Genomic DNA, 18,588 nt, shown 5'->3' with positions numbered 1-18,588 from the left:
ATTTCTAAAACTATGCGGTTTAGCATAAACAACATTCTATACAAAATTGTTCTACATTAAATTTGAAATAAAAAAGGCCCTATGCATAACCCTTCTAAAATGAACGGTTCCAAAGTTACGGAGGTAGTATAGTATAATTGGTCCAAAAAAAGGCCTAACCCAGACATCCAAAGTAAAAGTTTTCCTTCAACACCAAATTGTTCTATATGGTCCACATATTGTTCAGTAAAAAGTCACACCATTTTGAGCGTCCAGTTTGGGGGGTGGGGAGAGATGTGGGAGAAGTCGGTAAATTAGTAGTTTTTTTACGTTTTTTTTTTAATTTTTAATTTTTTTTAAGTCAAATTAATAAGCGCCATGCACGTGTGCGGGGCTGTAAATACTGAGTGCGAGAGAGAAGCCATTCCAGCAGTCCAATTGTGCATCTTACTCGCACTCACATTTACAGCAGCGTCAATACGATCTAACCACTCATTTTGATTAATTAAAAATAACAGCTTAGTAGTAAATTAATGACACAGATTTCTTCAGGATCATGTAACGGCGACTTTAAACTTTGATTTAGTCACTTTCTGACTTTCAAAATAATAATTTTTGACCGAGTTATTAAGTCTTAAAAATGGCTATTTTCGCGTTTTTCAAATTTTAAATTGCTTATAACTCGAAAAAGATCAACTTTAGAGAAAAATTATAAGAGACCTTTTTTGTCCAGGATGCTCCAAAAAACCTAAAAAAAAATTAGTACGGGCCAAAAATATTGATTTTTGCAATTTGATTAAACAATTTTTTTTTTTTTTTAAATTGGCTCACTTTTCTCGTGGGCGACTTCTTGAACCTTATTCTGGGATATCTCACGAATGTGATTATGCAAAAATATCTCATGGGAATATTTTTCCCAACGAACCCGCCGTTTCCGCCTTGTCTATTTGGAGATTTCATTAGTTGAGATGATTAGTTGTGGAATTTTTGTTGATACTTGAGTTGGGCGCGGCACGTTGGACAATTGATTGTGCGAATATCCGGAAGGTTGTTTAATTAAGTAGCTAGTAGTAGTTGTAAAGTCTTTAACTCTTTTATTTTTTATTGTTTTAATCACTTGTAAAATTTGATTTTTGCATCAAGTTTTTCGTTGTCTGTGAAGAGTGTAATGAAGAAAATATTGACAAAATTTTTGTACTCATCTACATCTTCCTTTAAGATATTCAACAAAGATTGTTGAAATGTTTCATTTGCATTTGCCATTCTTTTTCGATTAATAGTTTGCTTAGCCAATCGAGGTGTTTCTATTTTATTTAATTCCCTACTATTTCTATAACTTAAAAAGTTATAAAGTAGGTGCTTAATTTTTTATTAAAACAAATGAACTGCAAAATTAGTTGTTAAGTTGACTGACGAACAAGACAAAAATGAAACAAACAAATCACATTTTTAAATATGAATATGAAATAAGTAACTTTCTATTGTTCAATTAAAACAATTAATTTTTATAAATGTCTGTAACATATTTAAAAACAATATACAGGGTGATTGATTAGTAGGGTAAAGCTCAGTAGCTCCGCTATCGTAATAGATAGCAATAAAAGTTAATAACAAAAATGTTAGATACCTTTGAGCTTCACATTACAAAATTAGTTAGAATGTTACAGGGTGTTCGATAACACAGTGGCAGACCAAACTTATGTTTTTTTTTAAATGGAACACCCTATATTTTATTTTAAATTCGAAATCCTGTTAACTTCTCCATCACAAAAATATAAAGGTTTGTTATATTATACAGGGTATTTACAAAGTTATAACCAATTTTATATGAAAATCGTAACAAGTTCAACTCCCTGTATAAATAAAAATAAGCAAAACAACAATGGTTTATTAATGCCATATTTTTAACGTATTGTCAAAATTTTCAAGAATGATATTGCTAATTTTCTTTATATCAAATAGTCAAAACGCAAGTACATTATTTTCTCAGTAATTTTAAATGTAATACCCTGTATTTTATATCACTATTGAAAAGTACCATTACCGTACTTTAATTTTTAGATAATATTAGTCCTGTCGCCAGGGGGGTACAACGGCCTCTTTAATTCAGATGGACTTACCCAAGTTTTTTTTATATATTTTGACCCGTAGAATACGAATTTTTTGGGTAACAGTTGATCCGGATGTCGATAAGATTGTTATAGACAAAGAACTTGAGGAATTACATAACAGCGATTTCTCGCAAAACAAAACATATTTTTGTATTTTTTGGGTTATTTTAAGCAAAAAATATTCCTACAAGTTTTTTCGTAGAATGCATAGTTTTCGAGATAACCGCGGTTGAACTTTAAAAAAATCGAAAAATTGCAATTTTTGAACCCGAATAACTTTTGATTAAAAAATAAAGTAGCAATTCTGCTTACCGCATTTGAAAGTTTAAGTCAAATTATATCGGTTTTGATTATTTGAATTGCTAAAATTTAATTTTTTTATTGTTAAACAAATCTATAAATACATAGTGTTTCCCGTACCTAATACATGCGTTTTAACGCATGCTACGTAGAAATTGCCTCGCTTGCACTTATAGCTACTCTACCTACTCGTTCGATTTTAAATGAGAAATCATTGAAAACATCACTCACATACTAGGTGTTTATAACTTTGTTTAACAATAAAATAATAAATTTGTAGCAATGCAAATAATCAAAACCGATATAATTTGACTTAAACTTTCAAATGCGGTAAGCAGAATTGCTACTTTATTTTTTAATCAAAAGTTATTCGGGTTCAAAAATTACAATTTTTCGATTTTTTGAAAGTTCAACCGCGGTTATCTCGAAAACTATGCATTCTACGAAAAAACTTGTAGGAATATTTTTTGCTTAAAATGACCCAAAAAATACAAAAAGATATTTAGTTTTGCGAGAAATCGCTGTTATGTAATTCCTCAAGTTCTTTGTCTATAACAATCTTATCGACATCCGGATCAACTGTTACCCAAAAAATTCGTATTCTGCGGGTCAAAATATATAAAAAAACTTGGGTAAGTCCATCTGAATTAAGGAGGCCGTTGTACCCCCCCTGGCGACAGGACTAATATTCCCTATGTCTAAATTTATTAGTTTTCGAGATATTTTCATTTTTCAATGGACCGGTAGCGTGGCCACCCAAATCACCAGAATTTAATAAACTGGACTGATTTTTTTGGGGTTACGTTAATAATGAAGTTTATAAAATACCTCCAACAACAAGGGATGAGATGAAAAATAGAATACAAAGTGTATTTCGATGTGGTAATTTACAAATGCTCCGTAGAGTAAGTAGCTCATTCAATAGGAGATAATTTTGAAAACCTTATATAATTAAATATTAAAAATATTTATTTTATTATAGCTTCTAATTTTTTCAAACATATTTTTTTGCAAAATGTATTACTGATAAATTATGTTTCGTTCTTTATTTGTTACATTGTTACATTTACATACAAAAGTAGTGTTTAATTGTCTTCACAAAATATTGTATTTTGTGTTTGTGTGTTTTTTTGTAAAATTTGTTACTAATTTTCTTTGCTTATTTGTTGCATTTACATAAAAAGATAGTTTTTAATTGTTTCAAAAATGTTGCATGTAGTGGTTGTGTTTTTGTTTGTAAAATGTATTACTAATAAATTATTTTTATTTCTTTATTTGCTATAGTGTTACATTGATTACCGGATTGATAATCGGTAATCTTCAATTGTCAATTCAGTCATGGCTTACTTAAAATTTAGATAAATTTAAACACCTAAAATAATTTGCTCTGAAAAATGAAAATATCTCGAAAACTAATAAATTTGGGCATAGGGAATATCATATAAAAATTAAAGTACGTTAATGTTACTTTTCAATAATGATATAAAATACAGAGTTATTAGTTTTATTATAAGTGTCCCATTTAATATTACTGAGAAAATAATGTACTTGCGTTTTGACTCACCCTGTATTTGATATAAAGAAAATTAGCAATATCAATAATTCTTAAAAATTTTAACAATAAATAAAAAAATATGGCATTAATAAACTATTGCTGTTGTGCTTATCTTTATTTATACAGGGAGTTGAACTTGTTACGATTTTCATACAAAATTGGTTATAACTTTGTAAATACCCTGTATAACATTACAAACCTTTATATTTTTGTGATGGAGAATTTAACAGGATTTCGAATATAAAATAAAATATAGGGTGTTCCATTTAAAAAAACATAAGTTAGGTCTGCCACTGTGTTATCGAACACCCTGTAACATTCTAACTAATTTTGTAATGTGAAGCTCAAAGGTGGCTAAAATTTTTGTTATTAACTTTTATTGCTATCTATTACTATAGCGGAGCTATTGAGCTTTACCCTACTAATTAATCACTCTGTATGTTTGAGTGTATTTTTTATTATAATTTAAACCACAAAGTTTATATTTTTCGTTATTTGAAATAATTAGACGTTTTATACTTTTATATTGTTACAAACCTTGTAACATATCGATAACTACAATTCATGTTTATACGATCTCAATATATAATTTATCGTATTTTTGACTATTTCTTAAATGAACAAACATGTGGGGCCATCTGTACCTTGCAGTAACTCGAATGTGAGAAAACGCTATTAAATTAATAAAATCATAATATTTACGGATTGTCACTGGACAACTAATATTCTAATTTTTAAAATTTTCATATATTTCATTTATGGATGCCTTGAAGAAAGATATCGTGGCACGTGCAAATCATCAATTACAAGAAATGTGAACTTAAACTGATACATTTGCATTAAATCGCAGAAGAACGCACTTAATTAATGCTTTTAATAACTATACTGATACTTGCAATAAACTAGACACTGACGAGAATCCTGATTCTTACACAGAAAATAGAGATGAAATTGAAAATAAATACTTCTCTGCTATGTCTCGAATTGACAGTAAATTGGTGCAATTTTCGAACATTAATTCTTCTTCCCCGGTACCCTCTCAATACTAACAAGGTAATCATTATAACTCTAACGTAAGGCTCCCTTCCATTTCCGTTCCAAATTTTAATGGCAAATACAGTAAGTGGGTCTCATTTTATCAATTATTTTCCTCCCTTATAAGGGAAAATCAAACTCTCACCAAAGATCAAAAACTAATTTATTTAAAATCTTCCCTTCACGGAGAACCTTTGAACTTAATCGATTCGCTTGAAGTTACGTACGAAAACTTTGATCTCGCTATAAACCAGAAAGCTCGATTTTGCCACCAAGCGGTATTATCGGAAATGAAGAGATCGAAATTGTACTCCCTCAATTGTCGAATGAGATCCTCGAACGCTGTAATATTCTCGCACACCTCTCTCCACTCAAATATCTCTACTTCTCTCTCATCACGCACTTATATAAAATGCGATTACTGCAATAAGATAATCGCTAAGCAAGCACAAATGTAAATTCTGCTTGATTTACATCCTATGCACAATCCTCTCCACAGAGTAATAACAGAAATAAAAGTTATAATTCTTCTCGTCTACATAATGATGCAAATTTGCAAGCACAAGTTGCTGAATTTCGCGGTCTCTCTACCACACTACAAATGCCACAACCTCCACTAACTCACTCCATGCAAATACTGCCCAACCATCTTCTTCCAATGACACTCTGGAAGATGAAAGTAACTCTAATGTAGCTCTAAGCGTTGAAATAAATATTTTACACACTCTTCGACTCTTTTAGCCACCGTTCAAGTCATTTTAATTGATAAATCTGGAAATGCCATATTTGTTAAGGCAATACTTGACCCTGGAAGTCAAAATTCTTTTACAACAAAAGATCTCGCTAATAAAATTAATCCCAAAATCTCTCGCAATGAATTACAAGTTTATGGCATTTCCCAAAGCTCTCTTACTTCCGAATCAATGGCAAAGATCATGCTTTACACACCTGGTTTCCAACGTAATCTCAAATTGAACTATGCAATCATTCCAAAGATATCTTGTCAGCTACCACAATTCGATATCAACCCTGATACCACAAATGCACTCCATGGATCTCCATTCTCACAATATTATTCACAAGTCACTCTTTGAATGCAACCTAATTTGTCACTCTGTAATCTGTTTTGACAATATATTTGAAAAAAATAAACAGAAGAACTCATTGACCGCCCATATCCCTTGCCGCAGAACGAATAGACGCACCCTCTCATTTCGCGCTTACACATAACAATTATTTTTCCCCATCTCGGTCGGCGAGAGTTATGTTACAAACCTTGTAACATATCGATAATTATAATTCTTACTTATTAGTTATAGTATAGTTGATCCAAAAAATGGCATAACCCAGACATCCAAAGTGAAAGTTATCCTTCAACACCAAATTGTTCTATATGGTCCACACAATGTCCAGAAAAAAGTCACACCATTTTGAGCGTCGGGTTTGGGGGGAGAGGGGGGAGAAATCGGTAAATTCGTGTAGTTTTTGAAGTTTTTCGCCAATATTTCTAAAACTATGCGGTTTAGCATAAACAACATTCTATACAAAATTGTTCTACATTAAATTTGAAATAAAAAAGGCCCTATGCATAATCTTTCTAAAATGAATGGTTCCAAAGTTACGGAGGTAGTATAGTATAACTGGTCCAAAAAAAGGCCTAACCGAAACATCCAAAGTAAAAGTTTTCCTCCAACACCAAAATGTTCTATATGGTTCACATATTGTTCAGTAAAAAGTTACACCATTTTGAGCGTCCGGTTTGGGAGGGAGATAGGAGGGAGGCCGGTAAATTAGTAGTTTTTTTACGTTTTTCGTCAATATTTCTAAAACTATGCTTTAGCGTAAACAACGTTATATACAAGAATGTTCTACATGAAATTTAAAACAAAAAATGTTGTATACATAATTGTTATAAAATCAACGGTTCCAGAGTTACGGAGGGTGAAAAGTCGAGGTTTTCGATACTTTTTATATTTTTTGGGAAATATTTATGATATAACGATACCAAAAACCCAGACATCCAAAGTGAAAGTAAGTTATCCTCCAACACCAAATTGTTCTATATGGTCCACATAATGTTCAGAAAAAAGTCACACCATTTTGAGCGTCGGGTTTGGGGGGACAGGGGGGAGAAACTGGTAAATATAAAAAGTATCGAAAACCTCCACTTTCACCCTCCGTAACTCTGGAACCGTTGCTTTTATAACAATTATGTATAGAACCTATTTTGTTTTAAATTTTATGTAGAACATTTTTCTATTGAACATTCCTTACGCTAAAGCATAGTTTTAGAAATATTGACGAAAAACGTAAAAAAACTACTAATTTACCGACTTCTCCCACATCTCTCCCCCCCCCCCCAAACTGGACGCTCAAAATGGTGTGACTTTTTACTGAACAATATGTGGACCATATAGAACAATTTGGTGTTGAAGGAAAACTTTTACTTTGGATGTCTGGGTTAGGCCTTTTTTTGGACCAATTATACTATACTACCTCCGTAACTTTGGAACCGTTCATTTTAGAAGGGTTATGCATAGGGCCTTTTTTATTTCAAATTTAATGTAGAACAATTTTGTGTAGAGGGTTGTTCATGCTAAACCGCTTAGTTTTAGAAATATTGACGAAAAACGTAAAAAACTACGAATTTGCAGATTTCTCCCCCCTCTGCCCCCAAAACCCGACGCTCAAAATGGTGTGACTTTTTTCTGAACATTATGTGGACCATATAGAACAATTTGTTTTTGGAGGATAACTTTCACTTTGGATGTCTGGGTTTGGGTCTAACTACACCATACTATATACTATATACGATCTCAATATGTACAGTAAGAGCCACCGTACTAGACACATGGGTAGGCACCTAATTGATATGCTTATGGGCTAATCCGGTCCGTTCTCAGATGTGACTTCCATCCCTGTCATGTTACTAACAAGAAACTATTCAAAATAATTGTTTTTCGATACAAAAAATGCATTAGTCAATAGTATTATTACTTTGTTTTAAAATAACTTTATTCAAAGACCAAGAATAGTACAATACATTAAAACTTTTACAACTTTAACAAAATGACAACTATAAACGTTAAAATTAGATCAGCTGGATTTAATACAGCTGATCTATTGTTTGTCAACTTTCTATGGTAATGTGTTCAATGTTCAATGTCTATACATTTTCTGACGTTCTAAATGTCACTTGACATAATAATAAACATTGCAACAAGTGAAGGGTCCAGGATGTATAATTTGTCGTATTTTGACTATTTCTTAAATGAACATACATATTGGGCCATCTGTCCATTGTAGTAACTCGAATATGAGAAAAGGCTATTAAATTAATAAATACCATATTTCCGTTGACTGTCGCAAATATCTTTGACTTGGAAATTTTTATACTATGCAAACAAGGTCATAATCCCTGTTCTGAGTTATTTTTTTCTCACACATTTTCAGTCTTTTAGTTATCTCAGTTAGTTACTAGCCAGCCTCCGAGTTGATCAGACGTATTGTCAATTTACAATAATTTACATTTTTATAGTTTTTACTAAAATTATTTTGTATTTCGAATAGTAATAATTAATGCTTCCCGTAAAAACAACCGTTACTGATTTTGCCCGTCTCTACTCCCAACTGAACGATCGCGTCAGTTGAGTCGAATGTATGCGTACAGTCATCTAGCCGTACGAATTGACCTGCTTATCGATAGTTATGCAACTTTTCGGTCAAAAGGCGATCGAGCTGGGAGTCAATTCTCGAGAACGATCGTTCGCTGAACGTATACCTTCGTGACCTAATGAGCGAACGTTTCTAAAAAATGCAATTCTGGAGGAATGAATCTTGAACGATTCGTTCGAAATCATCGCTCAAAGTGATCGTTCGACAACGAGTGGTCTTCATCATACGTTCGATAATAGTAACGGCGTTCTTCTTAACCTCAACTCTGTTTTTTGTTGTAAATAAGATTTTGGGAAAATGAATGTGGAAGATTTGATATTAGAAAATATGATGAGTGTTGTGAGGGAAGCTGAAATTTTAGTGGAAGATGGCCGCGAAACACATTTTTATGATAGATTTAGGTTAGATTCCTGGTAATTTTACATTCTTTCAAAAATTGATTGGTACAGTAAATAAGTTATTTTTAGATATATGTAGTAATTATAAGATAATGAATGTAAATACACGTTATCCAGGCGCTACACATGATGAACTTATTTGGAATCAATACAACTAACAAAATGTGCCACGAAATTTTTTTTTAAGATCAAGGTCATTTTACCTATTAGGTCAGAATTTATTTATAATATACCACAAGGTATGACTTGAGAATTGACACTGAATTAGTAGAATAAGATTTAATTAGTACTGTTATATTATTATGAATTATTTTCACAATTAAAGAAATAAATTGAAAATTTACTGACTTTTACTAATTATTAAACTGAGATCATTTTCCATTTTCATAATGTACCTAATGCATTTCAATATTGGTGAATGAATGTGACAATGACAAATCAGGTTTTAAATAAACACCGAAACAGTTTTATCACATGGAACACAAACTTTTCAATAATATTTACCACGTTGCCAAATCTATAGATCTGTTAAAATGAGCGAATGCGTTCATCGGAGCGAGTAGTTAAAAATATTCTCGAGAATTAACATTGCGGGAACTATACGTTCAATTTCATTCGTTCATGAGCGTGTACGCTCAGGGAACGATCATTCTCGAGAATTGACTCCCTGGTCTTTTGATTTTTTTTTTGTCGAGCGACTATCGAGTTGAGAGTATGCACACAATATATTCCTACAGACTTATGATACACAACTAAATAGTTGTTCGACTAAAAGTTGTATGTATCCGGTGGGTCTTAATAATCGAAGGACCAGGCAGTTTATATTTTCTGTATTTAGCTCTTAGCGAATCTGGTGCCATAGATATTGCCGAAGGAATATTAGACTAGTTACAAAGCCATAATATAGATCTTACAAACAAGGGCGCCCATATAAAAATTTTTAGGGGGGTGGGCCAAACGTGAAGATGTTGCACATTACATTTTGTATTATTTTGGATGACAATACATACAGTAGACTCTCTATAACGAACACGGATATAACGAGATTTCGATTATAACGAGGTACATTAGGTATCCCATGAAATTCCTATTGATCTATAACGCTCTATAACGAGGCATATTTGGTTATAACGAGGAAAATTGAAATCGAAAAATACGTGTCTTTACCTGTTTTTAGTGTTGTAATGGTCATAAATAAATAAATGCCCCAACTCCCTGTACATAAAAATCGAATTACAAAAACTGTTGGCCTTGCTTGTAGATTCTACATGCCAACTACTCTTTTCATGTGATCGGGCATCTTCGTAAAAATGTTTGTAGTCTTGATGAGCTTTTATTATAAAAGAACCAAATGCGCCTCTCTTTAAAACCGGTTTGAAAAGAATACAATGCTTGCATTGCTTGCAAAGCCCTGCCTTCAACTTTGGCGAGTAGACTAACCATGAGTATGTGTCGAACCAAGTTTTACTTTAAAATCTTAAAAAGCTGAGCCCCCTTTATTTTTGCAGATTTAGAATCCTTATGAAAAATAAGTCACATATATTCCAAACATTTTTAGAATCGTTGATAGATGGCGCAAATAAATCGCATTTTCCGATTATAGCGCCATCCGCCATCCGTCAACAATTCTAAAAAAAGTTTAGAATAAATGTTACTTATTTTTTGAGGAGGAAACTCAATCTGCAAAAAAAACGGGGGTTCCTATTTAATATTTTAAAGTTAACTCCCACCCCATCTCCAGAGTGTGGAATGAAAAATCGTGTTTGGTGTCATTCTATAGATTTTTGAAAAATATTAAACACGTGTTTTTTAGTTTTTCATTTGGAAGTATATTTCTCGATATATTAGACCGTTTCTATAATTTTGCTATGGTATCACGATATATCGTTTTTTCCGATTATAGCGCCATCTATCCACAATTCGCAAAATGGCTCGAATAAAATAGACTTATTTTTACAAGGAAAATCCAAATCTGCAACAAAAATTAGGGGTTCCATTTAAGATTTTAAAGTTACCCCCCCCCCTCCACACCCAGGGGTTGGAATGGGGGACTTGTTTAGTAGTTTAGTGTCATTGCATAGATTTTTGAGAAATATTTAACACATATTTTTCAGTTTTTGGATCCGATGTTCATTTCGCGAATTATTAGACCTTTCCGCTATTTTTGGGACACCCTGTATATAACTCATTCATCATGCAAGATCACCTCTTTTTTATTTAAATAAAATTGTTCTGTTCATCATAATGTACTGTTTAAAAATAATCTACTTACTAAAAAATACTTTTACAAACTAAAATTTGACTAACTATGTTCAATAAATTTAAAAAATTATTTTTCAATATGAATTTATTTTAAAATATAAAATATAATTACTTAAATACCTATGGTGCTTATGAAGATGGTTCTATTCGGTATACACAAAACTTAATATAATCACTTCACAGATTTTACACTTTATAGTGCCAGTTCTCAAAGACAAATGGCATGCTCCTAGTGATTATCGGTCAGAGATCGGATTTCTTGCTGATATGATTTTCTTTGCAGTATTATAAATGATTCATTTAATTTGTAATTTTGGGTGTCGATTACAGTATATATTATGTTCCCACGTTTCTAATCTCTTTCAATGTTTTCGTTAATAGCATACCGTGACTGTGCGAAATGTGTATTATGCACATTCCATATAGACCGCTGTCGCACACACAGATTTTCTGTTAAACTATTAATTACCCAATATGTGATTTTTTTTTTATTAATAAATAAGTTGTTTCCAATTTATCTCTCAAAATTATCCAATAATTTTTTGACAAAAATACGTTTATGTAATATAAATTTAATTTTTGTTCTTTCCTGAAAAGCTAGGGGGGCCACGGCCCCCCCTGTTTATAATAAACATGACAATAATGAAAAGTCACATTCTAATGTTTTGACAGTTCCCTTACGTCAAAAATTTTGACCTACGTAATATCGCTTTTGTAGTAAAAATACTACACCACAGTATAAAGAGGGACAGTAGAACCACTCTCCGAAAAATTGGAAGTAATATCTGTAGTCGCGCATGGCGACCGCGCAATGTTGGCAGTCGCTTTTGCCCCACTCTCGCATTGCTATTCGCATAGAAACGTACGGCTTTTAACAGGGAAATCCCGCATCCACCACTGGTGAATTACCAATTGCGTACTGCAGGTATTACTCCCTGAGATCAAAGCGCCGACAGAAGAGTGATTTTACTGTGTAACCTCTATATACTGTGCCATTACAGTGGAGTGTATGCAAAAACTAGGATGGATAGTATTTGCTGCAAAAACTAGATGGCCACACAAAAGGTCCCTAGTCGTATTCTGAGCCGATTACGAAAAAATGCCTGTTACTAAATTTAAACCCATAGAAGCTGCCTTGCCCCTTGTAAATGAAAATGATCTAAGTACAGATCAACAGTATTTTTACAAACTATCTAAAACAATTGAAGATGGAAAATTTGCTCAAAGTTTGGCAGAGAAAAGTCCAGGGAAGGTGGCACACTCACGTTGGTTTACGACAGCTAACTGCATTCTTTGAGTTTATGTCAACGAACTGTCAACACTGATGGAATCGCCATAAAACGAAGTTAATGGCGCCAGGATGAGATAGAAGATAAACAGGTAAAGGAGGGAAGATAATCGGACAGTGCTAGTCAGGTACCTTGTAGTTGTAGCAAATTTTACCTGAAAATTCTCTGTCTCTCTCATGTCTCTCTAGAAGTGCTAGAACCTCTCTCTTGTATGTTGGCGCCTATCTTCGCTTCACTGTTGGAATGGGACTGGGCCATTCCATCAGTGTTGACAGTTCATTGGTTTATGTAGCTACAACTGATCCTTGTGAAAGCTTAAAGATTTTAGCTGAGTTTGTAATAAAAATATATTCTCGTATGTGGTTTGAAATAAAAACACAGCCAAGATTAAAATATAGTGCCAGGCATCTATGGAAATTAATGCAGGTCTCGAGAGATTTTCCCAATAATGTGTCATCAATTATCAATGCAGTTATTCTAAGCAATGCTTATTTTGCGCACCCGGACATCATTCAGATTTTTATGTTAACAGATTTGCGTTAACATATTAGAGATGTTAACTGTCTTCTGTTTGAAGAATTTTAAAATGTAGGAAAGCTGGTATAAAAAGTCGCATTTTCTAAGTATTCCAATCAATTTCCATGCAGAAGATTACGTAGATCTCGTAGATTGGTAGAATAGTACTATAACAGAGCCTCCTCTAACACAGCATTTGGCCGAGCCGGAATTGTGGGATATGGTGAAACAAGTTCCAAAGTTTGACAATTTCCTTGCCATACTCAAGCGGTGGAGAGATGTGTTAAGATAATTACTGATGCGTCAATAAATCTGTGTGATGAAGAATCTAGAGATGATTACATTCCGAGCTAAACTTGATGCCAGAAAGAATTTGCCGATATTTTAAAGTAAATATCAATACTACGCTTCAAGAAGCGAGTAAGTCAAAATTTTGAGCAAAGTTCATAGCGTTTCAATAGTAAATGCATTGTTTTCCCCCTCTTTTAAATTTTTAGTCCTGGGGCCAACTAAATTTGTTTAGATCATGATGAAAATTTTTGTAACCAGATAATAGCATCGATATTAATATTTTAGACACTAGCCCGCCCCAAAAATAAAGCAAAAAAATAATTTTTTTGAGTCCCAGGGGTACGGTCAAAAATAATTTAATCTGATCTATGTTTGGTATGGAGTATTAGGACGACCATATACAACTTTTTTTACTAGCCTGTTTAAAATTTCCCCAAAAAAATGTTTGCTCCTTTTCGGCTCGGCCTAATCATTAGTCACTTTGGTTTTTTAAATACAACAATCTGTATATTGTATTATTATTGTAATCCTAACTTCCGTATGAGTTCAACTACATGTAACACTTGTAGTCCAGGACGCATCTGTAAAAATAGGAGTACATTTGGATGTTGAGAGGTGACTCATATTTTTTTGCAGAAATTGCTTGGAAATAACTCATATAATAATAATAATTGAGTTATACTCCCATTCAAAAAGGTCCGAAACATTATTTAAATAATGAAAATGTCAAAAAATGGAGAAAAAATTCAATTTTTGTGTTCGTTTTAAAATTTGCGTAATTAAATTTACTATAAGATAGGATTAGTTAAAAATTTTAAAAATTGTCACCCTTGTTGCAAAATAGCAATAATTGCGAAAAAACCATAAAAAACAGGTCTTCGCATTTTACTTTTTTCAACCATTTATGCTACACTTAGGACCTTCATATTTCACCCAGAAAAACCTTATGATATAATAGTAGGGGAGCAAAGTATGCTAAATGTGCAGTCACTCGAGCGTAATGGGGACCTATTGGGTGGTGAAGAGTAGGTCCTAAAACCAAAAAAAGTTAAGTAAAGTTTTCCATTTTAGTGGGCGCTTGAAATTTTTTAATTTAATTTTCCATTTCCAACAATCGTTTTTTCCCATTATAACGCCATCTATTCATAATTCAAAAAAATGTTTCGAATAAAAGTTACTTACTTACTTTTAGGTAAGGAATCTAAATCTGCAATAAAAAATGAGGGCTCCTATTTAAGATTTTAAAGTAACCCCCCACCCTACCTCCGTGGGGGGTCGTGTTTGGTGGCATTCGATAGATTTTTCAAAAATATTGAATAAGTGTATTTTACAATTTTTCGATCTGATATATCGCGGGATTCCTATTTAAAATATTAAATTTACCCCCCACCCCTCTTCGTGGGAAGTCGTATTTAGTATCATTCGATAAATTTTTAAAAAATATTGAGCACATATTTTTTAGTTTTTCGATCTGTCATTCATTTCGCGAAATATTCGCTTTTTTTTGTGAAACTTTGAGACTCACCCATTTACTTACGCCCGGCTCAAATCGTCAGATTTTTGAATTATACACTCTTTTGCATGTACTTAACTTATCTTAATCTGACAATTTCGAGTTTTTTTAAAGATAGATTTTTTTTCGGGCCCCCCTTAACGAACTCCCCTGTGTTAAGAGCCAATATATGGTAGAGGTATATCTACAGAAAAAAACGCACGTCGGTGATTACATTTCGTCGGTGACTACATTTCGTCGGTGACATTTATAACATTTATTCTAGTTGTCAATAGATGGCGCTATAATCGAAAAAAAATATTTACCAATTATATAATATATCTACGAATATAATCTGTACAATTTATAAGACTATACAAATCAAAGAAAATACCATTTTATAAATGCAATAAACACAATTAGGCATTCCAATGAAACATCAAACAAGGCCGGGTGTGGGCAAAATATAACCTTACATCGACATTAATTTGTAAAGAGAATCCTATTTGGTTGTTTTTTTTATGTTAATTGTGTAGGGAAATCTGCGAAATTGTGATAACAAATTAAATATGAAGTGGTTTGTCGCCTACAGAACTGAATTATCCCATATTAGTTACCAGTTTGTGTCAATAACTACTATGGGATAATTCAGTTCTGTAGGCGATAAACTAGTTTATATTTATTTGCTATCACAATTTCGGTGCACAATTAACAATAAAAAACAACACCAAACAGGGTATTCTTTACAAAAACTGATGTAAACCCTATATTATTAAATTTTTGGCCACTGCCGGCCATATTATATCACGTGATTTGGAATGGTCAATTGTTGATTTTATGCCAAATTGCAAATAAAATATGACAATTGTCAGATTTAACTAAAATGTCATGTCACTAAAATGTATATTATCACGGACTTACCTTTTTTTCTATCATTTGTGACGCACTGAAAAATGCTCATGAAAAGAAGCATATTTACCAGGTTTCTCCCCATATGATAATCTGACACGCTCGAGTAACTGCAAAATCCCCGCTTGGGCTCCCCTACCATAATAAAACAATACTATAAATTTCATTAAGATCGATTGAATATATTTTGCAAAAAAAACTTTGCAATCCAGCTTTTGCAAAAAAAATGTAATTTTTCAAAATTTTGCAAGACTGAAAATAAAGCAGATAGCAAGTTGAAATTTTTTTGACATATAAAAGACTTTCATTTTCAATTTGAAAAATTAAAATAGGTTAATTAACACGGCGGCGGCGTCAGGAATTTTTTTAAATGAACATTAATTTTTTTGCTTATAAATAAATCAAATATCTTTTAAACTAATGTGTTCTTAATGTTGTCGCAGCTTTTTCTGTGATAAACGAACATTGTGACCGTTGGTCTATTATTGCTCTCATTATGTGAGAGTCTCCTTTGGCATCTTTTATGCGCACAATCGCTGTGGCCATTAATGCTTCTTCTTCCTTATGGCTTGTACTCTTGCAGAGTTTACAGAGTTCTGTCCTCGCTGCTGAACGTTGCCGTTTCTGTACCCATTGTTTTCTTGAGTATGTTCTCGCCTTCCGTTATTCGTTATTCGGTTCCTTTCATCTCTCGAATAACCGTGTCCTCCCCTGTATCCTGTATCTCTCAGGGTGGTACCCAAAAATCCATTTCCAACCTGGCTGGTCAAGTGTCTCGACAAAAACCTTATTTCTCTGGACTAAAGATACGGCAGAAAAAATGGCATCACAGAAGATATTTTATTTTGTTTTCTGTAACTTGACTGACTTTATTTAACGTTTATTTTTATTGTTTCTTTTTAGGATCCAATTAAGAAAACATGGACAACATTTAGAATTAACTCGGAAAAAACGAACAACACTCAGTACAAATATGGGTCTCGTCTTCAAATAACCAATATGTCGTACCCATTTGTAGGGTTCTACTACTGTCATTTTGGGAATGTTTATATGGTGAACGAGACTGATAAAGTGTACTTATTTGTAAATGGTGAGTACCATATTTAACATTATTTTTTAAAACTAAGTATTTCACTGTCTATTGGTGGATGGAGTATAACTATGTATAAAGGCACAGACTAGCTTCAGGTTATTTGGACCAAAAAAATTTGTTTTGAGTTCTACGTTGTCCAGTGGATTGTATTGTGTGTTTCAGCGGCTACGGTTTCACACACATTTAATAGTAAAAGCAATAAAGCACTGAACCTCCGAAAAAAAAAAACGACAACAGGGATCTTAATAATTCTTTTTACATTCGATTCGTGAAGGCGCCAGGAAACTTTGTGACCCAGAGCCATGATATAATATTGAAAAACTGCATACAAAAAATGCATTTTTAAAGTGCATTTCAAACAGACAATAAAAAAAATTCAGAACTCGTCAATTATCGGCGGAAATGAGTTCAATTTTGTTATTCGGTGGGTTTTTGAGGTCGCTGAAAACGAACATGACCTCGAAAGTGATCTCCGGTGTACCTGGTTCCCAGGGTACCTACTGTTTACCTCGTCTTGGGAATTTTCGGCAAATTCATTAAAAAATTAGTCAAAAATCATTACTCGGGGGGTTTTTGGGGTCGCTAACGACGGATTATGACATCGGAAGAGATTTCCGGAGTACCTGGTGCCCAGGGTACCTACTGTTTACCTCGTCTTGTGGAGTTTTCGGCAAAGAATTTATTAAAAAATTAGTCAAAAATAATTACTCGGGGGTTTTTGAGGTCGCTAATGACGAATATGACATCGGAGTGTTCTACGGAATACCTGGTGCCCAGGGTACCTACTTCTTCTGGAGTTTTCGGAAAATTCATTAAAAAATTAGCCAAAAATTAGCCTCGTGACTAATGATTTTTGACTAATTTTTTATTGAATTTGCCTAAAACTCCAGAAGGCGAGGTAAAAATTAGGTACCCTGGGCACCAGGTACTCCGTAGATTACTTCCGATGTCATATTCGTACCCCATACCTCAAAAAACCCCGAGCAATTATTTTTGACTAATTTTTTAATAAATTCTTTGCCGAAAACTCCACAAAACGAGGTAAACAGTAGGTACCCTGGGCACCAGGTACTCCTGAAATCACTTCCGATGTCATATCCGTTGTTAGCGACCCCAAAAACCCCCCAAGTAATGATTTTTGACTAATTTTTTAATAAATTTGCCGAAAATTCCCAAGACGAGGTAAACAGTAGGTACCCTGGGCACAGGTATACCGGAGATCACTTTCGACGTCATATTTGTTTTCAGCGACCTCAAAACCTCACGAGTAACAAAATTGAACTCATTTTCGCCTATAATTGACCAGTTCTGAATTTTTTTTATTGTCTGTTTGATAGGCTATTGATTATGTTCAACATAAGAGAGCTAAAAGGAACTACAAGGTTAACGGGATTTTATGGTCTTATATGGTCAATGGACCTCTAAATTTGAAAAAACCGTGGAGTGATACCATTTAAATGGGTGCGTTTTTGAGAAAGGGGTGAATTAGTCCATAGGCACAGGGTGAATTAGGGTGAGTTCTATGAACTTTTGGTACAAACACGTCTACAGGAAAATTGTTTCAGGTTAAATTTACTATCGAAATATCACATTCTATAGTCAAAAAAATTTTTTTTTACAAAAAAAAATATATTCAGAAGGAAAGCAAGAAAAAAACACGAATGAAAGCAATTTTGTTTTTGC

General features: G+C 33.1%; 1 protein-coding gene across 1 annotated transcript in view; it reads left to right on the top strand.

Moving 5' to 3' along the window:
* LOC126883138 (platelet-derived growth factor receptor alpha-like) overlaps positions 1-18,588 on the top strand; it is a 78,502-nt gene that overhangs the window by 28,896 nt on the left and 31,018 nt on the right. Inside the window, exon 3 of the mRNA XM_050648392.1 lies at positions 16,716-16,902. Coding sequence (XP_050504349.1) covers positions 16,716-16,902 — 187 coding nt within the window. The remainder of the gene's footprint in view (positions 1-16,715; positions 16,903-18,588) is intronic.

Source organism: Diabrotica virgifera, chromosome 4 (genome assembly GCF_917563875.1).
Source record: "Diabrotica virgifera virgifera chromosome 4, PGI_DIABVI_V3a".
In the NCBI taxonomy this organism is placed as follows: Eukaryota; Metazoa; Arthropoda; class Insecta; order Coleoptera; family Chrysomelidae; genus Diabrotica; species Diabrotica virgifera.
The sequence above is the reverse complement of the archived record's forward strand: the minus strand, read 5'-3'. Positions and strand labels throughout refer to the sequence as shown.